The 27561-nt window shown below is 36.9% G+C and overlaps 1 protein-coding gene across 8 annotated transcripts in view; it reads left to right on the forward strand.

The window, feature by feature from the left end:
- Window positions 1-27561, forward strand: part of COBLL1 (cordon-bleu WH2 repeat protein like 1) — a 158954-nt gene that overhangs the window by 34445 nt on the left and 96948 nt on the right. The window contains exon 3 of one of the 8 annotated variants that reach the window (XM_030796045.1): window positions 6778-6798. The exons of the other annotated variants lie outside the window; for them this stretch is intronic. Coding sequence (XP_030651905.1) covers window positions 6778-6798 — 21 coding nt within the window. The remainder of the gene's footprint in view (window positions 1-6777; window positions 6799-27561) is intronic. 8 annotated transcript variants of the gene reach the window in all.

Here is a 27561-nt window from a genome sequence, read left to right on the forward strand (position 1 = left end):
AGCTGGGCGTGGTGGTGCACGCCTGTAGTCCCAGCTACTCCGGAGGCTGAGGCACAAGAATTGCTTGAACCTGGGAGGCAGAGGTTGCAATGAGCCGAGATCTTGCCACTGCACTCCAGCCTAGGAGACAGCGAGACTTTGTCACAAAATGAAATAAGATAAAATACAGCTCAAACAAAAATAAACTTAACCACTTGGAAGTAATAATTAAATTATCCTAAATGCTTAGAGGATAAACTAATAGGAGAATAATTAAATTATTCTAAATGCAAAGGAGAAATCAAAACAAGTATAAACAGTAAAAACAATGCTAATACTATTAATAGGCTATACTCAGATGCAAATAAGTATCTGTACTGTATTTACATTGTTAAAGTGGAAAATGAGAACATGAGTAAGAAATTCAACTCATGATACTAAAACAACAAAACAAATATATGGAGAGGATATAAATAATACACATATAAGTAGTAATTAATTATTTGACAAATGTAGAATTGAAAAACTATGTAGCTTTTTTTTTTTTTTTTTTTTTTTTTTTGAGATGAAGTCTGACTCTGTCGCCCAGGCTGGAGTGCAGTGGCACTATCTTGGCTCACTGCAACCTCTGCCTCTTGGGTTCAAGTGATTCTCCTGCCTCAGCTTCCTGAGTAGCCCACTGCCGCACCTGGCTAACTTTTTTCTTTTTGAATTTTTAGTAGAGATGGGGTTTCACCATGTTGATTAGGCTGGTCTTGAACTTGTGACCTCAGGTGATACACCCACTTCGGTCTCCCAAAGTGCTGGGATTACAGGTGTGAGCCCCATGCCTGGCCCTATGTAGCCATTTTTTAGGGGAAGGGTAAAATAGACTTCTTGAAAATTTAATGAAAAAGAGAACAATAATGTTGTAATGGCTTTCCAGAGTTAGATATAACTTGTGGTAATGGGTTAGAAATTGCAGATGAAATGGATGAGTTTCTAGAAAAAATATAGGCCGACCGTGGTGGCTCACGCTATAATCCCAGCACTTTGGAAGGCTAAGGCAGGAGGATAGCCTGAGCCCAGGAATTTGAGACCAGCCTAGGCAACTAGTGAGACACTGTTTCTGTTTCTGCAAAAAAATAGAAGAATTAGCCGAGCGTGGCAGCTCATGCCTGTAGACCGTGCTACTCAGGAGGCTGGGGTGGGAGGATGGCTTGAGCTCGAGAGGTAGAGACCACAATTAGCTGTGATTGTGCCACTGTACCACAGCTTGGGTGACAGAGTGGGACCCTGTCTCAAAAGAAAAGAAAAATAAATAAATTGAATCAAGAATTAGAGCTGTTGGATCTATCAATAATAGAATGGAAATTATGAAGAAAGTTATCAAAGGTCTACCCTCCAAAGGCTCTGGGGTCATTCATAGAAACAAGCTTATTAAGTCTTCTAAGGAAGGCATTACAAACTCTTTATAGCTTTACAGAGCAAAAAAGAAGCCAGGAAGCTTGAGTTTATTTTATATAGTGAGTACATTTCTACTAACATTTTACAATGAAATTGCACAAAATGAAAAAGAAGCCGTCCTCTCTTATGAGTATGGTTGTAAAATCCAAAATTGCTGTCACTAAGTGGGATTATTGCAGGAGTGCAAGAATGGCTTAGTTAGTAGAAAATTATTCATATCATTAATTAAAGAAAAATCATGCTTAAAGTTATATAGATTGTACGTGGCAGAACTAGGTATCAAACTCAGTTTTGTGGTACACAGATAGTCACTGTATGTTCCTTGGGAAGTCACTGTTAGAGAAGAAATGGCAGCACAAATTTCAAAGGAGTGACGTTGGAGTTTTTTTTTTTTTTCTTCTTCCCTTTTTCTTCCTTTTATTTTTTGTAAACAAGACCCCTAATAGTAACTAAGAGAATCAAAGGAAACCTTTCATTTAAAACCAATAAAAACATTTAAGAAATTGTCTGGATATAAAAAATACGTAAACACCTATTAAAATGGCTAAAATGTAAGACATGGACAACACCAAATGCTGGAGAGAATGTAGAGCAACAGGAACTCTCATTCATTGCTGATGAGAATGGTACAGCCACTTGGGAAGACAGGTTAGTAGTTTCTTACAAAACTAAATATGTTCTTACTATATGATCCAGCAATCATGCTCCTTAATAGTTACCCGAATGAACTGAAAATTTAAGTCCACACAAAAACCTGCACACAGATGTTTATGGCAGCTTTATTCATAATTGCCAAAACTTGGAGGGAAACAGGATGTCCTTCAATAGGTAAATGGATACACAAACTGTGGTATACCCATATAATGAAATATTCATGACAAGAGAAAATAAACTATCAAGCCATGAACAGACATGGAGGAACCTTAAATGCATATTACTCAGTGAAAGAAGCCTAACTGAAAAGGCTACATACCATATTATTCCAACTATATAACATAAACTATGCAAAAAGATGAATTGCTAGGGATTTGAGATGGGGAAGGAGGAACAAATAAATAGATCATGGGATTTTTAGGGTGGTAAAACCATGATATATGATACTGTAATAAGGGGCACATTATACATTTTTTTCTAAACCAATAAAAAAGCATGCACCCTAATGTAAACTATGAACTTTAGTTATATATATATATATATATAACTAAAGTTCATAGTTTAGTTATATATATATACATATATATATGTATATATAGACAGAGAGAGAGAGAGAAAGAATAATGTATCAGTATTAGTTCATTAGTTGTAACAAAATTACCATACTGATACAAGTTGTGTATAATAGAGACAACTGTATGTGTGTGCTAGGGAGGAGATGAAAGGAGTATGTTTGTACTTTCTGATCAATTTTTTGTAAACTTAAAATTACTCCAAAAATTTACGAATCAAAAATTAATATGGAAAAATCTGCATCTTTTCCCTTAGCCACTGGAGGCCATCATCATTTGTCTTCTAGATCAGTTGAATTTCCAGAGAAAGGAGACATATAAAATGACTTACTCGCATGAGAAAGAAAGCACTAGAACTTCTATTAATATGTAATTTTAAAATCAGAAATTATGCTTTACTAATAACACATAGGCACTAGAATGTTACTCAGTTTGTGGGTCAGAGAGTCTGTGTGTGGTGTTGGAGTTGGGCTGTGGGAGGAGAGGTCAATTTGAGCTGCACTAGGAGTTGCCTTGTTGGCCTTGTGTAGTTAGCATCTTTCAGTATAATGCAGGTTACGTAAACCAGGTAAGTGTTTTACACGTTATATTATTTATTAACTAATCTTCATGATGGACAGGTGAATACGTTTGCAAAGAAGCTGTACATTGAATACAGTGGAAATGCAAGTACCGGTGAACCACAAGAAAATAGCAAAGTTGACGGTTATCCTTTGTATCAACATTTTGTCAGCCACGTTATAAGAAACGATCAGATCTGATAAGAACTGAACCCCCAAAAGCAATTATCAGACTATTTGAAATAAAGATTTATATTCACCTTTAATAAAAATGTACCATTAATAACACATATTACATGTTTGTTTTATATAATATGAAACAGACATTTCATATTATAGACTTTTGTTTTCATAAGTAAACTTTTATTCTTTTCATTTTCATTTTTTAAAAAAGCACCCACGAATACAGCAGCACATGTTATTTATAAGTTGTGTTAATTCTTTTTCTTTTACTCATAGTTGTGTGATCCAATACATCTGGAGATTGCTGGTCTGAATGACTCCAACAGTTTCCCAGCTGGTTTTCCTGTCTCTGGTCTTACTTTCCTCCAAACCATGTTTCATATTGCCACCAAGAAAAGCACCCCAAAATGCAACTCAGATTCTGTCATTTTCTTGCTTAAAACACGTACTTTTTTGTTGTTGTTGCTAAGGCCTAACATTGGTCATGTAAGACACTGATAGGGGCCTGGTCCTCCTCCCTAGCCTTATCTCCTACTATCCCTGTTCCTGAAAGATATTTCTCTCCGCCTCTCATCAGTATCTAGAGGAATTTCATTGCCCTCTTCATTAGCCTGCGTCTGTCTCATTATTCAAATATGTTGAGCCCTCACTTCCTTCAAGAAGATGTTTTCTGCCTCTAACTTGGGTGTGATGTGTCCTTAAATAGCTACCTGCCTAGTCCGCTGGGCCTGGACTATTGGTATTTGCTTGTCACCACTGTGACAAACTTCAAGTACCTCTAGGGCTTACTACCTTGGCTGTCTTCGTGTGTATAATACATATTTGTGATTAGACAAATTGATTAAAGCCATATTTTAGAAGTAAGGTGATATTTTGTATAATGTTAGTTGACAAAAGATATTATAAACCTACTTATCTAAAAATAGATGAAGGATTATAAGCAATGCTAGTTTTGTTTGTCAAACTTTGTTTTTTAAATCTTGTATGGTTAACACTTTTAAAGATATCACATATTACTAATACATTTATTGAGAGGAAGATAAATATGCAAAAATTTAAACTGACATACATAAAATAGTTGAAGTAAAAGTTACTTTCTAACATTCTCCAAATATTTTGGTTCTTATCCTTTGACCAAGTTTACATTCCAGAAGATCACTAAGGCTTTATAATAGTGGAAAATTTTTTATTATATTTGAGGAAATACTTGTCATAAAAACTGAATTAAAAAATCTATATATTGTAATCTATAATCTTTGAAGTGGCAATTTCTGTTCTTCAGAAAGAGAAAGACCATTTAGCACTGATTATGTCACCTGATTATTTAGTTTTGGAAAACTTCTATTCATGTCTTCCTTTAATTATTCATTTTTCAGTTTGCCTCCCTCCCCTTCCTTCCTCCCTCTCTTTCCCTCCTTTAAGTGTGAGTTTTAGTTTAAAATGTTATTCCCAACTTGTAAATCTAATGGGATGTTATTCAGGGAATTTTATAGACTTTCAAAAACAGTTACGTATCAAAATACTGATACTTCGAAGACTAAAACCTCTCAGTATTAAAATAAACTATCTCAGACTTTTAATTTGTTACAGATTTTCTATATCTAAAACCGGAACATATGTATGTTCTAACTTTATCAGATCACCCAATGGACCTTATTTGGAAAGTCAACACTGTCTAGTGAGTGAGGCAATGGAAGCTGTCCACACAATCTTCTCTTGATTTCAGCAAAATCCCTCTCTCCCTTCAATCGTGTGCTTTTTCCTGCTGTATTGGGCCAAGTAAACTCAGTTTTTCCCTATTTCCATCATCTCTTGCCTTCAGATATATTACTGGCAAATACACATGCACATTTGGATGTATGAATTGTTCAATATTAGCCTACATTATAGAGGTGCAGGTTTGATCTGTGGACTTTTCTGTTTAAAGCTATTATCAGAGGACCCATTATGAAATTATGATGGATGCTTACCATGTGCCAGGTATTGTGCCAAATGTTGTGAGGTTTACAAAAGTAGAAACATTTTACTTTTTCTTTCAGTTTCTTAACAATTTTAATTTCTCTACAAATACACTTTTCTTTTGTCACTAGCAATTATTTATGAATCTTAATCTGCTCTCTAATTTGAGAGTTGACTGTAAATAATAAATATAAAACATGCTAAGTATTTTACAACATTTTGCTTAAATTTTGTTTTAACTTTTAAACTCTAGGTTCTAAGCTAAAATGAAATTTCACATTTACTTCAAATGCAGCTACAAAGAATCAGAAAATACATTTTTTTTTTCCTTTTGAATGCTCAAGAAATAGGACATGCAATTCAAATGACTGGTTCTGTCTGTAGGAGCTTGCACTGTAGCCCAGTCTTCTTTCAGCTTCTGGATGCCATTATTCTGCTAGAAATATACAGCATATTCACAGATAATAGAAATAAATGTACTATTTACTTGTGTGATTTCTTTCTCCTGTCATGGATACTTTTACTTTAAAATGGAGGTGGGACAAGAACAAATAGAAAACTGTGTGGCAGCCTGGATATCAATTAAGGCTATTAAAACTTTGACAAATTAACATGCAGTAAAATTGACTTTTGTTGGGTGTATACTTCTAGGAATTTATTAAATTTAAAAAAAATTGAGATAGGGTCTTGCTGTTTTTCTCAGGCTGGTGTGCAGTGGTGTGATCATAGCTCAGTGTAACCTCAGATTCCCGGGCTCAAGCAATCCACCTCAGCCTCCCAAGAAGCTAGGACTACAGGTGTGTTGCCACCACACTTAGCTAAGCTTTTTAATTTTTTTGTAGCGATGAGATCTCACTATGTTCCCCAGGCTGGTCTTGAACTCCTGGCCTCAAGCAATCCTCCCTCCTTATTCTCCCAGAGTTGGGATTCCAGATGTGAGCCACTGCACCCAGCTCCAGTGCTAGGAATTTTAACCCATGCACGTGTTTATAAAATTTCCACCACTATCAGGACATAGACTGGTTCCATCCCTCCAGAAAAATCCCTTTTGCTGTTACTTTGTAATGAGACCTTCCCTATCAATAACACTTGGTGACTACTGATCTATTCTCTGTCACTGTAGTTTGAATTTTTATGAATGTCTTAAAAATTGAACCATACAGTATGCAACCTTTTGAGACTTTTTTTTCACTCGGTATAATACCTTTGAGATTCATCTAACTTTTACGTGTGTCAGTGGTTCCTCTTTATAGCTAAGTGTAGTATTTTGTAGTATGGATGTACTGAAGTTTCTTTATCCATTCACCTATTGAACTGAATACCATTTAGATTGTTTCCAGTTTGGGGTCATTATGAATAGAACATTCAAGTACAGTATTTTCATTTCAAGTACAAAATTTTCATTTCTTTTGTGTGCTGACTAGGAGAGAGATTGCTGGGTCATGGTAAGTGTATATATAATAAGAAACTTCTAGACCATTGTCTAGAGTAGTTGTACCATTTTGCATTCCACCAAGAGTGCATGAGAATTTTATTTGATCTGCATCCTCACCAACATAGTATCGTTGGTATTTATGTTAGCCATTCTAATACATGTGTCATGAAATCTCATTTTGTTCTTAATCTATATTTTCGTAAGGGCACTTGAAAAGCTTTTCATGTGATCATTTGCCATTTGTGTATCCCTTTTTGAGAGAACTGTTTAAGTCCCTGGCCAATTTCTAATTTGGGCTGTTTTCTTACTGCAGAATATTCTAAGTTCTTTATATATTCTGGATACAAGTTATTTGTCTGATATGTGATTTGCAAATATTTTCTCCTAGACTGTTGCTTGTCTTTTTTATTCTCTTAATTGTGTATTTTTAGAGCAAAAGTCTTTAATTTTGATAAAATCCAATTTACCAATTCTTAAAAATGTACTATGCTTTGGTGTCTTGTTTAAGAACTTGTTGCCTAAATCCAGATCATGAATGTATTTTTGTTTTTTAAAGTTTTACAGTTTTTCATTTTGTATTTAGATGTATTAATCATTTTGAGTTAATTTTTGTTAAAGGTATAAGCTTTAGGTCTGGATTCATTTTTTTAGCATACAGTCCAATTATTCCAATATTATCTGTTGAAAAGACTATCCTTTCTCTAATGAATTGCCTTTGAACCTTTGTCAAAAACAAGTTGTTCATGTTTGTGTGGCTGTATTTCTAGGTTCTCTATTTTGTTCCATTGATCTATGTGTCTATTTGTCAATACTACATTGTTTCAATTACTGGAGCTTTCTTTATAATAAGTCTTGAAATTGAATTGTATCAGTTCTCCAGCTTACTATTCTTTTTTGACATTTTTAAAATTCTAGTTCCTTTATCATACTGTATATTTTAATATCTGCTTGTCTATATCTACAGAAATCCCACTGGAGTTTTGACTGGAATTGTGTTAAAAGTACAGATCAATTTGAAAAGAATCTTCACTGTAGTGAGTCTTCTAATCCATGAACAGGATATGCCTCTGAATTTAGTTAGGTCATCTTTGATTTCCTTCATCTATGTTATGTAGTTTTCAAAATACGGATCCTCTACACATTTTGATGGAGTTACAGTCAAGTATTTTCGTTTTGGGATCTTAAAAATTGTTTATTGCTATTATATGGAAATATTTGTGGCTTTCAATCAATAAAAAAAGGGCAACTCCCTCTGTGCATTAGGAAACCCCTTCTCTTTCCTTGGCCTTGAGCTATAGAGCATCTCCTTGTATTCCTTCTAATCTTTTGCTTCTGAGTTTAGGCTGCATTGAGTCCAAGCTGGGGTATACTGGAGGGGAAAAGTAGTTATTCATCTGCTTTTCAGTTTACTTTTCAGATTCTTCAAATTGTTGCTTTATGGATTCTGTCTGGGTTTTATAGCTGCATTCTGTTAAGGTAGAGTAAGCAACCACTTGCTTACCCCCTCTTTTTTTTTTTTTTTTTTTTTTTTGAGACAGAGTCTTGCTCTGTCGCCCAGGCTGGAGTGCAGTGGCGCGATCTCAGCTCGCTGCAAGCTCCGCCTCCCGGGTTCACGCCATTCTCCTGCCTCAGCCTCCTAAGTAGCTGGGACTACAGGCGTGCGCCACCTCGCCCCGGCTAATTTTTTTGTATTGTTAGTAGAGACGGGGTTTCACCATGTTAGCCAGGGTGGTCTCGATCTCCTGACCTTGTGATCCGCCTGCCTCAGCCTCCCAAAGTGCTGGGATTACAGGCGTGAGCCACCGCGCCCGGCCTGCTTACCCCCTCCTAACTGAAACTTGAAGCAAGACCACTTTCTTTTGCTGTGAATAGAACTCAATAATTTGAAAAACATTGTAAATATGTTTTGTTAGCAGATAGTCCCGAGTATTGAGATCTTGCAGCATTCTTCCCTTGTCCACTCCCTCTCAAGAAAATGACAGTACAACTCCTATCCCAGCCCTGAATACTCAGCTCTTATTTATGATCTCATTTAAGTATTGATTAGGGAAAGATAACCTTTTTTGGCTTGAATAGTTGTAATTGAGTATGTAATGTCAAAGTAATCTGGTTGTGACAATTTTTCTTGAAGAAGAGAAGTCACAGTGTTGTATCTACATAACTAGGTTTGAGTTATTTAAGAGTGTGTCTGCTGGCAGCCTTGGCAAACTCTAGGGAGAAGTGGAGGATCGATATTTAGAAAATTAATGTGTGTACGAGGAATTTGATATTTCACAATTAAAACTTTTATATAACAAAGTAAATGATGAGATGTGAAGGCAGATATTTTAAAGAAGGAACAAACTCCCTTAATTTACATAAGAGCCTTAGATTTTTTTAAAATTCACTGCTTTAAAAGCTGATTTATCTAGCCAGAATTCTGCAGTGAGAGTATTTAAAGCTTTTGTGTTGTAGCTAGTGCAAATACGTTTTCTTTTACATTTGTTGGCCACTTTGTTTCAGGTTTGTTTTAGGTATGCCAAGCCCAAGCCACGGATTTCTGAACCAATATCCTGTAATAATTGATCCTTTCAATGTAAGTTTTAATTATGTTCTGGCTTAGTATAATGATAGAGAGATAGTGTTATATAGTTTCAGTTCCAATCTGGTTTTCCCTAAAACGGAAGATATTTAGTAGCATTTGTATCTGCTATTACTTGTTCCTGTATAAGAAAAACGAAGTTAAGAAATGGTTAATTTTGTGTTTGCAATGGAGGAAGAAAGTGTTCACTTGCTTTTTCAAAAGCGGGAGAAAAGTGCTCTATATTCCCTTTTGCTTTTCTTGGAAGAAATATGTACTGTAGAAAAAAAATACCATAATTAGAACTTCTTGAAGAAACTAGCTGGTATTTCAGTTATACCTCATTTTGATGAAGGATGGGTATCTGGAAGCAGGATTGGCTACATAGTCATGAGGAATTGAAAAAGCATAGACTTTAAGGTCAGAGAGATATGAGTTTGAATCTAAGCTCTGTCATTAAAATGGTGGATATATTGTTTAATAACCCTAAGGATTTTTTTTCTGTCTTACGTACAGTTGATTTACCTACTTAATTCAGAGGCTTGTTTAGTGAATTTAAACATTTGTAAAGGGACCCAAAACTATGCCTGTCATATAGTGGCATAAGAAATAGTGCCGTCATTATACAATAGTTAGAGCGAAAAAGTAAGTAGTTTAATAGCTTAGAACTTTCTGAAAAAAATCACATGATGAGTAGCAAGGAAACTGATTAGCTTATTTAATATGGGCAGATTCCAGCCATCAGGGAAGCCCAACATTGCCTAGTGTGGCAATGCCGGCATATGAGAGGACTTTGAGTTACATTGGCATTCTACCTGTGACTTATGACATCAACAAAGGTCCCAGAAATAATATTTCATTTTCCTTCCAGCCTTGTGAATAGCATTGACTTTTAGAAACTTTATAGGCAATACCAAATGTGAAATTATTTCAATTAATATTTTTCGTCAGATAATTTTATTGACACTATATCCCTTTCTCTTTTCTTTAAAAAATTTTTTAGAGTCAGGGTCTTGTTCTGTTGTCCAGGCTGAAGTGCAGTGGTGCAATTATAGCTCACAGTAACCTTGAACTCCTGGGCTCAGGCAATCCTCCTGCCTTAGCCTCCCTAGTAGCTAGGACTACAGGTGTGCTCCACCACACCTTGCTGATTTTTAAATATTTTGTAGAGATGAGAGTCTTAATATGTTGCCCAGGCTGACCTCAAACTCCTGGCCTCAGCAATCCTTCCCCCTTGACCTTCCCTCTCCTTTTTTTTTCTTTTGGAAGGCCAGCTACCTCATCTATCATCACCCACCATTAAATTTTATAGGAGCTTGGTTGCCTGAACAGGTTTTTAAAGTTTTTATTAATTATAGTAAATTTATATTAAAATACTTTATTATAAACAATATTCATTGTAGAAATTTCAAAGATATTAATATGCATAAGTAAAATAAAGCAAACTTCTGCAAAGTTTATTCCTATTTTCTTCAATGTATAGAATTCTGGATTGTTTATTTCTGTATGCATTTGTTTATACCAAAATGAAATGCTGTTTTGGTTATCCTCATTTGTCAACTGATTTTTCTCTGCTAATGCTCTTCACTTTTTCATGTTAATTCATTTTCATCTTAGTTATGTCCATTCTCACATCCTCATATATACCCAGTCCATCCTTACATTGACTCAAATGCCCCTAAAACATGTACAGATACTTTGTCCTAATTAGGGTCTAATCTGGGACTTTGCTTTGCATTTGGTTATGCCCTGTAACCTTCAAATGGTGTCCACTATGACTCTTTTTTTGAGGGGATCAAGATAGTTGCCCTACAAAATATTGTGCCATCTGAATCTTTCTGGTTTCTTCTTTGTGGTGGTGTTAACTTGTTCTTAAATCCTTGTATATGGAAAAGCAAGATCTAGGCAACATAGATGTAAGTTAAGTAGATTTCAACTAGAACATATTGTAGGTGGGGTCCTGTGTGCCACCATGCGTCCCACCAGGAGAAACGGTGTCTAGACTCTTCAGACCACAGTGTCAGTGCTGCTTTCTAAGTCTGATATGCTTCTGCTTATGTTTGATTCACTGTATATCAAAGAATCATAATTTTTTAGTCTAATAAAAACTTTATGCACTTTTTAAAAGTTAATTTTAAGTGTAACTTTGAAAAAACTCAGTTTTTAAAGAAAAGGTATATTTTAAGATTGTTGATCACACTATTATCAGGGCTTTCTCTAAGACTAGGGATGTATTATTTTTGGTTTCCTAATGTGGCACCTTTAGTCTCAAGAAAACAGTAAAACACCTTAGATATTATAGATGTATGTTCTGTAGGATTAAAAAAAAATACATGTAGACTTTTAAAGCCTGTAAGAAGTTGTGATGAAGACATAGCTTACGATCCTGGAGAGAAATAATTTAACTGGGAGCGGGTCATTGGTCAATCTAGCTACTCTGGGAGTAAGAAAGATTTAGAAGATATTTGCAGTGGTTAATTTAATAAAATATAATGAATTAATAGAAATGATTAACAATAATGCCATGAAACATGTTTTTAATTGACATTTAATTCATTTTAACTTACTAAACTTTGAGGGAACTCCATATTTTTATCAAAAGCAAAAAGGTATTATTTTGCCATGTAATATCTCTCGTCTCTCACTCTCCTCATATATATGCTTAATATTCTGTCAAAAAATTTTCAGTTTATACCCCTTTAGCTTTGTGAGTGCTTCAAAGTACTGTATTGCTTCTTTAAAAACATTATTTCTAAAAGTTCTCCTTTAGAACATTATTATAAAGGAGTACCTTTAAAGAGACATTTAGGGTAGTTTCCCTTTCAAAATAAGCATATTTGATTACTTGATATATGGAACCAACTTTCCCTAGAGACGAAGATGAAAAGAGTCCTCGAAGGAAGTGGACTTAGTGAAGAATGGTCATTGTGATAAGTAGTTCTCACAATTCACTTTTGTTTTTATTGGCTCTTGCTCTTGGCATTGATTTAGAAGGTTTACAAATCCATTTTCTTTGCTTTTCTTAATACTAAATCTTAAACATTAGTACTTGTTGTGTGGGGCAAAGATTTGTGAATTCAACAATGTCTTTTGCTCTTACATGTAAATGGTGTTAACTTAATAGAAGAACACAAGGGCATTCTGGGGCAAGAGGGTCTGTGTCTGTGAACCATCAGTCTTCACGTGGGGCATTGAAATTGCTTTGTGATTCCTGGGGAATTCAAGTACTTATGCTACGTATGTACCGAGCCCCAGTAAGTCTTGTTTTTTCTCTTTCCTTTCCCTGTCACTGCCTTGTTCAGGAGTGTGCACTTGACTGAACAAGTGGAATAAAATTTGCTAGGCCATCCCTGTGCCTAGTAAAGGGTCACCGAAATGTCAGAATTCTAAATACAGTCTTGTATGACTCCTCAGAGGTGTGTCTGTATTTTCCCTAATCTGATTTTTTTTCTTCCCTACCCTCCTTACTCCATCCTGCTGCCCTTCCCCTCTGCAATAACCCGAAATGAACTTGTATCTGTATATTTCTGACGGTTTTTACCAGGACCTTCCGTAGGTGTAACATACCTCCCAAACTCAAGGACATTCTTTTTACACTTAACACAGAGCATTTAGACAAATGCAGTTTTCTTTTACCTTGCATCTATGGAATGATTTATGGTATGCATAATTTAAGCCTTACAATAACACTGTAAGAATAGGTACTGCTATCACCAGGATACAGATCAGAAGGCTGTGGTTCAACTTCCACCCCTTCAGTTTTGAGGTCTGGATTTTTCTTTCCAAAGGAATTGGCACCTTAAATGGGTAGAAAATTCTTTTTCTTAACAAAGAGAGCTCTGCTGTGAACTTCCTTCAAATTTACTCTGCCATTTCTAAGTAAGTATGACCTTCTGTTTGTATTAATAAATAGGAGACCACATGGAGGGGGTTCTAGTTATGATGAATAATTTATGTAAAAAGCCGTTTTAACCATCTGATAAAACTTTCTATAACATTACTTTTACAATTTTAAAACACATACACATTCCTAATCTGTAATTGAAAATTACTTTTTTTTTTTTTTTTTTTGAGACGGAGTTCACTCTTGTTGCCCAGGCTGGAGTGCAATGGCACGATCTCGGCTCACCGCAACCTCCACCTCCCGGGTTCAAGCGCTTCTCCTGCCTCAGCCTTCCGAGTAGCTGGGATTACAGGCATGCACCACCATGCCCAGCTAATTTTGTATTTTTAGTAGAGACAGGGTTTCTCCATATTGGTCGGGCTGGTCTCAAACTCCCGACCTCAGGTGATCCGCCCACCTTGGCCTCCCAAAGTGCTGGGATTACAGGCGTGAGCCACCGCGCCCGGCCCGAAAATTACTTTTCTAATAGATGATGCTAATGATTTCCATACTCCGTCACAGTTTACAAAGGAATATACTTATAGTCTTATCAGTCTGCTATAAAGCAGGCTTGGTTTTGAATTGTTAAATGGTTCCTCATGCAAATGTCTTTTATATTCCATGACATACCAGGATAATTTTTCTTTTCTTTGCATTTTTTTTCCTTGTCCCATGGGGATCTGTTAATATTGGAAAGGAATTTCACAAGGAACTTAACATGGAAGCTATAACAACAAAAGTCTCTGAAAGTAGAACATATTTTCAGATCACCAGTGATTTTAGCCATTTAGTTTTTTGAAGATAGCAAAAAGGATCTAACATAAGAATATAGATAAATTAGGGCATAATATTATCATAATCTCTCATTTGTTTTCCTTTAGTATTTTTCAGCATAGTAAAATGTATGTCAAAATAACATGAAAATACCTGAAGTGAAGTTTTGTTAAAGAATTAAATTTATGAGATTTGTGTAAAAGGTTCAGTTTTGATAGTGCTGTAAATATAAGATGGTACAAACTCCCTTATTTTGAAAAACTTTTGTTTTTGTTTTTTGTTTTGTTCTGTTTTGTTTCTTAAGAAAAGCTTGAAACCTTTCTTTAAAAAGGTTTACAAACCACTATCATGTTTTGTTCTAGCTAAACAAATTTCTGTTTGATGATTTAAATAGTGCAGAAGTCACTCCACAAGGAATAAATTGGGTGTTTCACAGGTTTGAATTACATTCTACTGGGGGGTCTGGCCCATAGCATGAATTTAAGAGTTTCTGCCTTTTGGTAGGATTCCAAAGGCTGATTATCTCAGGCCTGTTTTTCAAAAGTAAGAAGCAGAAGATAAGCATGTGGCTCTTTCTTTCTCAGACTGGGTGGTGATCCTTCACTGGGAGTTGAATGGAGCTTCGGGGTAGGAATTTTTATGGGGAGGAACTGTAGGGTGTGTCTGCCAGTAGAATGTTCATTCCAAGGAGAGATTCCGGGATATAGTGGGCCTAGGAATGGAATTAATCCTGAGGTGGAGCAGAGTACATTACTTAATCTTCCTGCATACTGATTGCAGGACAGGCGTGTTTGAGGAGTAACATCTCCAGGAGGAAAGATTAAATGCTCAAAAGTGTTCTTTCTATATGTAAAGCATACATACAAAATTGATGTTATAAATACTTGAAAGGGACAATTATGTCTTTTTCCTCTAAAGACATTTAATGCTTACTGCGCGTTATGTGTATAATTTAATCTAAACACTATTTGATTGGTACTACTCAATTTGAAAGTTGAGGAAATTAAGACTTGGAGGTTAAGTAATTAAGGTTACATAATGAATAATGGAGTCTAAATTAGGCCCTACGTCTTTTGAACTTGAGTTATTTCTTAGTCATGATCCTATTGTGAAAAGGAGGCTGTTTCTAATTATGTGATGGCTGAACCCCAAGGACAGCCAAGAGCCAAGAAGGTCCAGTGGAGTTGGACCTCCTATAATCCCAGCACTTTGGGAGGCAGAGGCAGGTGGATGGCTTGAGCCCAGAAGTTTGAGACCAGCCTGGGAAACATAGTGAGACCGTATCTATACAAAAAATAAAAATAAAAAAATTAGCCAGGTGTGGTGGTGCACACCTGCTGAGGTGGGAGGATTGCTTGAGTTCAGGAGGTGGAGGTTGCAGTGAGCTGAGTTTGTACCTCTGCACTCCAGCCTGGGCCACAGAGTGAGACTGTCTCAAAATAATAATAATAATAATAATAATAATAATAATAAAAAATAAAGAATAGAAAGAAAGAAAAAGAGCCAGTGGGGATTGGTTCGGGAAGTGTATCTACTCTCTACTTAAAGCAGCATCTCTTATGTGTTTACCAAAAGAGGCTGTGGATTTAAAAAATTAAAATAATTGAGCACTTGTCTGACCCACTTTGATATTGAAATACAAATGTGTATGATCAGTCAGTTTTTAGTTTCAGAAAACAGGAAAAGCCAGCTGCTTTTTTTTTAAAAAAGCAACAAAAACCAGAGAATTTGATACGTACATAAAGGTTGGCAGTTTGGAGCAGCAGAACCTCACCTGTGCCTTCAGGTTTGGTGACACCATTTGTCTGGCCTGCCAGAGGTACTGCTACCTCTGCTACCATCAGGAAGGTGGAGAAGTTGCTCCTCAAGCTTAGTTGTGATCCAGGAGTCACAAAGACAGCACTATACATGGTGGCATATCTAATTAACGGATGTCTGGATGTAAGGGAGCCTGAGAAGAGAAGTATTTAGGATTTTGGCCTCTGCAATTCAGGCAGGCACGCAGGAAGACAGTTGGTATGGAGGTTACCCACCATATTAAAAAAAATGTATGTACGTATGTAGGTATGTCTGTATGTATGTATGTCTATATGTATGTATGTATCTATCTATCTATCTGATAGCAATGGGATAAGACCTTGCTTTGTCTCCATGTCTACAATTCCTGACCTCCCTCACTCCCAGCTCTCATTAAAATGTGACTTTTGTCTTTCTGGTCATGTGTTTTTGTTTTGTTTTGTTTAACCATGTCATTAAAGGCTTTCTCAGTGAATAAATAATTTAAAAATAAATATTTGATTAATATATGTAGGTAACAAAAGTATTTTGAGAAGTTATTTTGGCAAGTAAGACAAGGGGTGCTAGAGCTAAACTCTAGCTCTCAATTCCAAAATACCAGCAAAAAGTAATTAGCAGATATAACACTAGGAGAGTGTTCTGAGTCTATTATATCTCTGGCAGAGTATTCTGCACTTTTTCAAAGACAGGCTGCAGAGAATCAAGTATGTGTATAGAATACATTGTTATATGTATGTATTTATATACGTAACTTTTCAGAATGGAAAGTAATTTAGATGCGGACTTTACTGGAGACTTCTGATAGGAGTTATCTTTTGGAGAGCACATTATAATATGATATTTCAAGTTACGCAGAAGTGTGCAAAGGATTGTTCTTAGCTCAGGTGCCTAAACTCAAAAGTTTAATTAGTTTCTAGAGAGAGGTGGAGAGTCTTCCAAAGCATTTTCCCCTCAGCGATCAATGATGTATTATGTAAACCATGTTTTCTTTTCTGGAGTTCCTTGTGGAGTCTTACAACTTTCTTTCGTTACTTCTTAAACCTTTTATGTGTAGCAGGCAAGTGTGAAATACCAGTGTATAAGTTAAGAGAAACAATTCAGTAGGGAGGCTCTTTGTTGCTGTTTAATTTCAGACATTTGTCTCTCAGATTTTTTATGTATACAGTTAAGTCCTCAGTGTTGTCACTGGGTTCATGGAAACTGCAACTTTAAGTAAAATGATGTATAAGGAAACCAGTTTTACTATAGGTTAATTGATGTAAACAAGACTACCTGTGACATTTCTGGTCACCAAAGCGTCACCAAACTTTTAAATAAAAACCAAAACTATCACATTATTAAACATTAAAATAAATGTGAGCTATACATACATTTAAGAAAGGTTAACAAATCATGTGGGATAATGATTTACCCATTTATTCCAGTTTAGGGTCATGGGTGGCCAGAGCATATCCCAACAGCTCAGGGTGCAAGGCAGGAAGCCATCCTAGATAGGATGCTGTCCCATGGCAGGGTGCAGTCACACACATCCACACTCACGTACACTGGGACAATGTAGACACACCAATGAACCTGACGTGCACATATTTGGGAAGTGAGAGGAAGCCAGCCATTCTGGAGAAAACCCATGCAGACATGAGGTGTAAGTGCAAACTCCACACAGATGGTGGCCCCACCCAGCGTGAATCGATTTCTCTTCTCATTAATATTATAATGAAACAACATTGAATGAAACAACATTGTTCAAGAATCTGGGCCGGGCGCGGTGGCTCACGCCTGTAATTCCAGCACTTTGGGAGGCCGAGGCGGGCAGATCACAAGGTCAGGAGATCGAGACCATCCTGGCTAACACGGCGAAACTCCGTCTCTACTAAAAATACAAAAAATTAGCCAGGCGCGGCAGCGGGCACCTGTAGTCCGAGTTACTGGAGAGGCTGAGGCGGGAGAATGGCGTGAACCTGGGAGGCAGAGCTTGCAGTGAGCCAAGATAGCGCCACTGCAGTCCGGCCTGGGTGAAAGAGCAAGACTCTGTCTCAAAAAAAAAAAAAAAAAAAAAGAATCTGAAGCTATGTATTTTTCCCCTTCATCTGTTTTCCCTTAATGTATTTGAATATAAGGAGGAAAAAACAAATGGTAAACTTTAAAAACAAACAAACCAAAATCAGCTGGCTGTTTTGGAAGTATTCACGTTTTTGTAATCAGTCCAATGTGTGTAAAATATCTATCAATTTAAGGGCAAAAAAATAAGCAGTAGCTTTAGCTGAGAATTACCCAGCTGCTCAATTACTTCATTTTCAAAATGTCCGTTAAAGGGGGTAACAGCAGAGAGGATATCTGCAATTACCATCTAAGTTTTGATATGAGAAATAGGCTTGCTGATGATTGGGTTTCAAGTAGAGAGTTAAGTAGTCCTTAAATCTCATATTCTCACCTATTCTAAATCTGAATAGAAATAATGCAAGTGCTAAAAATATAGGCTTTTGATGGGAATAGCTAAGTATTCTAACTTACCCTCTGAGCTCCCGCTCTATGCCAAACAACTTAAACTTCACACTTCCCTCTCCTTCCCCACATTCTTATTCCTCAAAAACATTGCACTTCCTTTGAAGATATTCACTCTCCTTAGCACAGAGGTAATATTGGCTTTTCTCATGCCCCGTTTCTGCTTCATATTCTATCAGCCTTGTAAGACAGGATATGTACGACAAAAATTATGACTACTTTGGATACCATCTGGTTAAACACACGTGACCACTCTCTTGTCCTCCATCTACCAGCCAGGTCATTTCTTCCCCATTTCTACCACCTCACTCCCTTATAACCATCTATCATCATGATCTCTATTAAAATAGGGTGTATGACCAATCTAATACCCTATCTTAATGTGTTTTTGTTTTGTTTTGAGACAAGATCTTGCTTGTTTTTTGAGTCCAGGTCTTGTCCAGGCTGGATTTGAACCCCTGTGCTTAAGTGATCCTGTCACTTCAGCCTTCCAAGTAGCTGGGACTATAGGCATGCACCACTGCATCTGTGTGTGTGTGTGTGTGTGTGTGTGTGTGTGTGTGTGTGTGTGTTTCAACCTCTACTCCTACAGGTTATCTCCTTTTAATCTCCTTTGTTACTAACTGGAATGACCATACCTCTGAAATTCAGAAATTCCACTCACTTTACAAATTCTTGTTCTCCTACCTTTCCAACTAACCCTTTTCTACTACTCTGTACATCTCTTGAACTTTTTATTTTAGTTATCTGGTTTTTTTTTTGGTTAAACATGGAGATGGGGTCTCACTCTGTTGACCAGGCTGGTCTTGGTCTTGAACTCTTGGCCTTAAGTGATCTTCCTGCCTTGGCCTGCCAGAGTGCTGGGATTACAGGTGTGAGCCACTGTGCCTGGCCAGTTATCTGACTTTTCATGCATTTATTTCTGTATTCTGTGTAAATTCCAACATCAGTCATTTTAACTACTTTCAAAGTTGGCTCAATTTTAGGCTTTTCCTTCTTCCTAGACAAACTTTTACCAAACATGTCACTAACCATAAAATGGAATCAGCCTAAACTATAGTATCTCCTATTTCTGTTGTCCAGCTGTTAGGTGTTTCTAGAGGGAGAAAGTGGGCCTTGATAACCCAGTGGAAGACTCTTTGCATGCATCTCATGTAATTTTCATAACCTCCATGAAAGCTATTTTTATCAGCAACTTGTAGATTTTTTTTTTAAAGGTTCAGAGTTGTGTTTGAACCTAGGCCTTATGATGTGTGGAGCACAATGGATGTAGCAGCTCCAAATGTCACATCTGCACATCAGTCTTTCTTAGAGAAGAAAATCTCTTTCTCTGATTGTCAAACAAGACTTGTGGCCTCACTCTGAACTAGTGTTAACCGAGTGGCCAAAGCAGTTGCCATGGCCGGAGTAATGTCAACATCTAGCTGGCCTGGGCTTGGGTTTTGGTCAATCATAGTACTAAGTTTGGGAGATCTTTCTACTTGGTGTAGGCCAATCAGTGCCCACTTATGTGAGCAATCAGATAATCAATCCCATCTAGTCAACCAGACTGCTAACCTGTGCAAAAAGTATGAAATGGAGGCCGAGGAAGCATTTGACAAGTGTCTGTTACAATGATTGATGTTTTTATTCAATATAAGGGGCTTCTCACATTTTCAAAGTCTAATAGTTTATTTCAGGTTTGGTTGCAGAAATTTAGAAAACCAAGTCATAAAAGAAGGCACTATGAAATCAACAATGGAATAATTTTGCAGGATTTACGTTTTTCAGAGGCTCCTATGGGAGCAGAGAAGCTATTATTACAGTAAATACAAGTTGGGATGTTATGAGCCATATAAGCTGGAAGACCAAGGATGCAAAGTAATTGAGGTTGCAAGTGAAAGTGTAGCCCTGGTGTTTCTTCAAGTACTCAATGATGGATGGCATGTAAATGAGGTTAGGGTATTTACTTGAGGGCTCAAGGTCACAGGCAAGGGATGCAGGAGTGGAAAGGTATAAGAAGCTATATTCAGAGGATGGATACTTATTTTTTCCGCCAGCCTTACTGAGGTATAGTTGCCAAATAAAAACTGTATATATTTAAGATATAGAATATGTTTTGATATATGTTTACATTGTAAAATGATTACCACTGTTAATTAACATATTCATCATCTCATATAGTTACCATTTTCTGTGTCTGTGATGAGGACATTTAAGTTCTACTCTATTAGTAAATTTCAGTTCTGTCAGTCACCATGCCATGCATTAGATCTGCATAACTTGTATTTGATACATCATAATCCTTATATTTGATGTTTGATTTTTCTGATGTGGAGATGTTTCAGGTAATGACAAGTTCCTAGTGGTAATGGAGTGCAAGTTTGGAAAGGCCAGTGAGCTAGGTAGGATGTTGAATGGTCTATCAATTTGGGCACTGAAATTTAGAGTGGTGACAGCACTAAGGAAGGATAAGCTTACTATTAGCCAGATGTCCAATTCCTCAGTGTTTGTAGAAGGCAACTCGAAGTTAAGTGATTAACATGGTTAAAGTGATAGACATGGATGGTGAGACCCTTGGGGGTGAAGGAATGGTTGTTAATGAACTACAGTCATACATTAGTGCAGAAGGGATTCAGGAAAATGCTGACTGTTCCCTTTCCCTGGTCTGTGGAGGCAAGCAGAGAATGAACAGAGTCCATTTGAGAAGTATGTGATGGAGACGGCATAATCAAGAAAAAGACAAGATACATTAAGGCAAGGAAGTAGAGGATGCTGTCATAGAAAATGTTAAGAATGGTGTACCAAGCTTTTTGGGAATTAGCAGTTCAACAAGTACAATGGAAATCATTAGAATGGTGTGGGTAAGGGTTGGTGACAAAGAATCTGGGAAGGTGACACTGAAGCCATTCTGGGAAGTGATTCTGGATCTCTGTCTCCTGAGGGAGACAGGGCTGGAGATGAAGACTCTGCATACGGGTTCTTTATGCTGTGATTCCAGACTTTTAAAATTTTTAATTTTTTTAGTGTTATCACTGACTGTTGCTTGAGCTTCTCCTGGATCACCCAAGAAACTGAGCTTCTTGCTGTTTTCCAAACCATTTCCTATTCCTCCTGCTTCTGTTCATACATCTAGTTTTCCAGAAATGTCTCAGTTCTACTTCAACATCTCAAGTTCATATCCCATAAGACCATGTGAACGCTCACCTCCTCCAGGATGTGACTCTCCATCCTTCTGCCCAGTTATGTGCTCTGTTTTATTTGGCATGACTTTTAGGACACTTTGTATTCATGTTATTTTGTGTGTATTTGTGGCAGGAGTCCATATCTTAGTATAGTTCCTATGCTCTCTAGTAAGGTGCCTTGCACTTTACATGTATCAAAGTACTGGGTGGAATATGAGCAGTCCGAAAAGACTCCAAACATAGTGTAGGAAAAGCCCTCTGGGTTTGTGAAGTTTTGATCTACGTATGAAAATATTCTTAATTCATTTCTGTATGCAGCAAATTCAACTTTGTTAACTAGAATTAGTTTTATATAATACATAGAAACACTGGAAATCAAATTTAAGACATTATTATTCATCTGAAAAATTAGATTTACCATCTTTTTTAATGTGACTGCTTCATTTCAATTCCTTAATCAAATTAGCTGCCTGTTTTATACCTGCCTGGTATTTAAAAAAAAAAAAAATCTACCTTTTGTTATGGAGGAGGATTTCCTCTGGCTATTTATTTTGAATCAAAGGAGACATCAGCTGTAGCCTATGTCCCTGAATCAGCTTCCTATTTTCTTCTTTGAGAATAAGCCTCAGATGTCTTTTTTTTTTCTTTCTTTCTTTCTTTCTTTCCTTTCTTGGACTCAAATACCACTGAAAACTCCCAGCAAGGAGAAAGAATAGTTATATGATGACTGGAATATTGGTATAAAGTTTATTTTTGTTGCCATAGCAACTACTCAGCTACATTGTCTCTCACTTTTGGAACTTCTAGCTCCTATGAAAATATTTTGTAAACTTCCTGTATTAACCCCTGCTTGAAGTTATGTGTCTGTTCCTGGCTCATCATGAAGGGCTTTTCCTATTGTTTTCCTTGCTTTAAAGAAACCAAAACAAAACAGAACTCTTTAAATCTTTGACTGCTTCTATTCATTTATGGGGTTGGCTGGAAGTTTCTTGTGAATGTCCAGAGTACCCTTCTGGTATAGTCCGTTCGTGTGACTATCTGGGACCATCACGGACCAGTCTCACTCTGTTGCTCAGGCTGGGGTGCAGCAGTACAATCTCTCCTCACTGTAACCTCCACCTCCTGGGTTCAAGTGATTCTTGTGCCTCGGCCTCCCCAGTAGCTGGAACTACAAGCGAATGCCACTACGCCCAGCTAATTTTTGTATTTTTAGTAAAGATGGGATTTCGCCATGTTTTTCAGGCTGGTCTCAGACTCCAGCCCAAATTATCAGACTAGGTAACTTCTGAAGACTAGAAATGTACTTTCTCACAGTTCTGGAGGCTGGGAAGTTCAAGATCAAGGCCTGGACATCTGGCAAGGGCCTTCTTGCTTCATCCTCACATGGCAGAAGGCAGAAGAGCAAGAGAGCCCACTCGCAGCCTCAAGCCCCTTTTACAATAGCATTAATCCATTCATTAGGATGGAGCCCTCGTGACCTAAACATCTCTCATTAGGCCTCACCTCCCAACACGGTCACATTAGAAATTATGTTTCTAACACAACTTAGAAAGGGAGGACACAGTCAAACCATACCACCTTCATTTTATATGTATTTTAATTGTTTTTAAAAAAACATGTATTGGCTCTAGTACCAGTGGAATCCAAAAATGAAAATAGCAAATGTCCTTCTCTAAGGGAATCTACAGTGTAAAGGGAAACAGATAAATGCATAAGTATCATATAACACTTTTGCACCCTGATTACCCATGAATGGCCTCCTCTAAGGGCTTAGGGAACAGAAGACTGGGAAGCAGAGTATGCAAACAGAAGGAAGGAAGGAGAGATTAGGATGCCTTCTTAGGGAAATTCACGTTAGAGCTGGCCCTTCCAGAGAGAATACAGTGCTGTGGACAATGGGTGGATATGCTCACGTCACTCTGGAATTCACCGCAGCAGCCACATGAAATAATTACATACGTGGATCCAGCACTTTCTGTATGCATTAGCAGTGTGTAAGGAACTTGGAGGACTAAAGAAATATCTACAAATTATGCCTTAAAGAAATGAACTTAAAATTTAGAGACACAAAATGCAGATACAAAAATAGAATAATAAAACGACCTAGGATTGTATACAAAAGCATATGTTTATTGAGTGACTTCTGTGTGTTGCGCAGTATGGTGATACTACTCCCTTTGTGGATCTTAAAGTCTATAAAATATAAAACGTATAAAACATGCATAAATGAAAACTTAATGTGAATGAAGTTAGAGCTAAATGCTGTGAACACTTTGAAATGAGAGAATGTACCATGAGACAAGAGAGAAAGGAAGCCTGAGAAGATGACAGTGGTCCACTTGGATCTGCTGCTTCTCCTGCCTGGACTCTGGTCTTGCCACCTCCTTCTCCTGGCCTGGCTCCACACCTCTAGAAAGAATGTGAAAATACCACTTTTATCAGAAGTGTTTGACAGGGTAGCTCTCTGTTGCCCATGCTGGAGTGCAATGACATAATCATGGCTTACTGAAGGCTGGATCTCCCAGGCTCAAGCAATCTTCCTGCTTCAGCCTCCTAAATAGCTGGGACCACAGGCATGCACCACCATGCCTGGATAATTTTTTATATTTTGTAGTGATGGGATTCGCTATGTTGCCCAGGCTGGTCTCAAACTCCTGGCTCATGCTATCCTCTCTCCTTGGCCTCCTAAAGTGCTGAGATTATAGGCATGAATCACCACGCCTGGCCAGTGTGATGGTTTTAACTTCATTTTGATCTCTTGCTTATAATATGAAAGTGTCTGAAACCACTACTGCTAAATCTTGGCTGTAATTGAATGTCTGGGATGGAGGAGGAGTTTTTAATGTTTGGGTCTGGCCAGCCGAGCAAGGACATGTGCTTCTGACCACACTGATTCACTGAACTGCTTTCTTCGGAGCCACAGACCACGACTTGAGAGGCTCTTTTCTCTCCTCTCTGCTCTCCTCTCTCCTTTCTTTTCTTTTCTCTTTCTTTCTTTTCTCTTCTTCTCAACAGGGTCTTACTCTGGTGCTCACGCCAGAATGCATGCAGTGGCATGATCACGACTCACTGCAGCTTTGACCTCCCAGGCTCAAGTGATCCTCCTGCCTCAGCCTCCTGAGTAGCTGGGACTGCAAGCATGTGTCACCACGCCTGGTTAATTTTTTTTTCTAATTTTTATTTTTAGTAGAGATAAGGTCTCATTATGTTGCCCAGGCTGGTCTGGAATTCCTGGGCTCAACTGATTCTCTCACTTCAGCTTCTCAAAGTGATGGGATTACAGGTGTGAGCCACCATGCCTGTCCTTCATCTTGCCTTTCTGAAAGACCTGTGGGATTTGGGCATTTATTCTTGGAATATTGCTGTAGAAATCCAAAAAATACATAGTTGTGATAATTGCATACTGAAGGCTTAATCTCCCTTTTATGTAATACATGAAAAAAAATGGGAAAGCAAGGCAAACTACTGAACTATTGAAGTTATAACATTTTAAGTATAACCATTTAAAATGTATCTTGGGGAAGTTCTGATTTTATAGGTGATAAAAATTATACTTGCAGTGGGTTTTCTTGTTATTTTGAACATTAAACTTTTATTAAACATTTAATGTGATATATTTATAGAATGTTATTTTTATATTTCAGTTGCTATTATGAAGTATAAATCTTTGACCAGAAATCTACTTGTTATATTAATAACAGTCTTAAAATATCTGGCTGTTTTTATTAAAATTGTGGTAAAATACACAAGATAGAATTTACCATTTTAATCATTTTAATGTAAGACACAGTAACAGTTAGTACATGTGCAGTGTTGTGCAACCATCACCACTATCCTAGCGCAGAACATTTCCTAAAGGAAACCTCTACTCATAAAGCAGTCCCTCCCCATTCCCTTTCTTCCTCAGCCCCTGGCATCTACTAATCTGCTTTTTCTTTTTTTAATGTGAATAATATGATGTCACAGATTGCAAAATAGTGGAAAGAAACTGGTTTGATCTTTCTTGCTCACTTGATATAAAATAAAGCTTTTCTATTCGGTTTGTTAGACTAATTTTTCAGTTAGGTGATTTAAAAAACATAATTAACAGTTAATTTAGGGATGAGGAGCTCTACTGCAGAATTTTTTATTAAAACAGTAATTTTATTAAAGGAGCAAATGAAACTCACAAAATTAAGAAGAAGTAGTAATAAAGGCCAGGCATTTTCTTAAACTTTCATAATACTGAGAATTAACTTCAAGAATGAAGCCAGCCATCAAGATTTTTCACACTTTTGTAATTCGTGGGAATATAAAATTGCAAACATAAAAGTAAAAGACAATTCAAAGTAACGAGAATTAGAAGTGTTGGCTGAATAAAAAATGTCCTAAGTTATAAGGATAAAAGTTCCATTTTTTTTAAACTGGATAGCCTTCTCTGAGGCTAAAGAAAAAAAACCATTAAAAGAAAGGATAGCTTTATTCCATTTTTAAAAATTCAACAACACATTGATAATGTTTTTAGGGAAGCATGTTTACAATTTCTCTTAAAAGCAGTAATGAGGTTTGAATACCTTGTTATACTTTTGAGATTTGTTGAAAATAGATCTACTTTATTGGTTTTCTCTGTGTATGTGGTTTCTTTATGCTTTGTTTTGTCTTGAGCACCTTCACAGATAAAGCCTTTGAAATAAAGTCAGGGTCGATGTTTTAATTTGGGGCACAATTTCAAATTAACTTTGACTTTTAGTTCAGTGGAAAAGAATGTAGCTCTATAGTCAGACTGCCTAGGTTCAAGTCCTGCCTCCGAGGTGTACTACTGCGTTGACTAACTCGCTAAATAGTTCTTACCCTTACAGTGAAGTATCTCGTAAAGTATCCATAAAGATATGTGTCTGTGGGTTGTGAGAAAGGGGAAAGAGCACCTCAGCAGCACTTTACAAAGTGTCTGGTCTGCAGTAAGTGTACAGTGAACATGAAAGCTTCTGATTTGACCATGATGATACCAAAGCATTCTTTTATCTAAAAATTAAATATTGGTCCAATGCTTCTCCAACTTGTTAGTAGCAATTTTATTTTTATCAGCCTTTCTCAAAACTGTTCCAACCTCTCTCCACAAGTATTCACATACTGTTATCACAGGCATGGGCCATTATTGTGCTATTTTTGTCATATGGATATGAGGTACCTAAAAAATAAAAGGTTTTGGGTTAAAAAAGAAAGTCTAATAACTTAAATCAATGCAAAGAAGATAAATGTTTGTTTTCTCTGTGTAGTATTCATTGTGATGTATGTAAAAGGTATTGAATCTTATTTTTTGTGTTTTTGATTTTGAAGCAGTAAACTTTTATAATTACAGTGCAACATTATGAAACTCAGACTATTACAGAGGGAAATGCGTTACTGCTGTTGAAATACTGGAGGGATGTTTGTGTATTTAAAATTCTCCTAAGTATAAGGAAACGCCCAGGAGAAAATATGCACATCACAGGCAAGGTATTCTTAAAGGTGCCTATTCTAAAGTTGACTTAGTGGAAGAGCAAATTATTGACTGAGAATTACATTTACTCCTTGCCCAGAGACCTCACAAGGTGACAGCAGTCTCCTTGAAAACACAGCATTTACACTCGTCTGTCGTCTACCCTGCCTTGTGGATTTCCACTTAGCCCGGCAGATACTCTGGCAGCACCACCCAGGGCAAATATTGTTTGGTTTCTAAATAAGGCATAAAGCTGAAAACACAAAAGTGGAATGGTTGTGGAATAAATAGGAGCACTGCAGCTCTTGTCCATTCTCTGTGGTGATAATATCATCTATGTCTTTGAGCTCATAACCCATATCCTGAGATCCAAGGAAAATAATAATTAGATCTTCAACTGATGTTAAATTATTCATTATCGTCCAAGAGGAAACCATGCTAAAAAGATTGCTCTCGAAAAAAGCCATGAAAATCTCAAAACTTTTCCATGTGACTGACTCAGAAGGCTTAAAAAAAAAGAACATATGTCTTTAAGTTGGCCAATAATTTTTATAAATTTAAACTTTTATAAAAGGGAGGAATTACATGGAATTCCTTTCATTCCCAGAAATGTTTACTACAAAGGCCTCTTATGT

Source organism: Nomascus leucogenys, chromosome 17 (assembly GCF_006542625.1).
Source record: "Nomascus leucogenys isolate Asia chromosome 17, Asia_NLE_v1, whole genome shotgun sequence".
Classification (NCBI taxonomy): Eukaryota; Metazoa; Chordata; class Mammalia; order Primates; family Hylobatidae; genus Nomascus; species Nomascus leucogenys.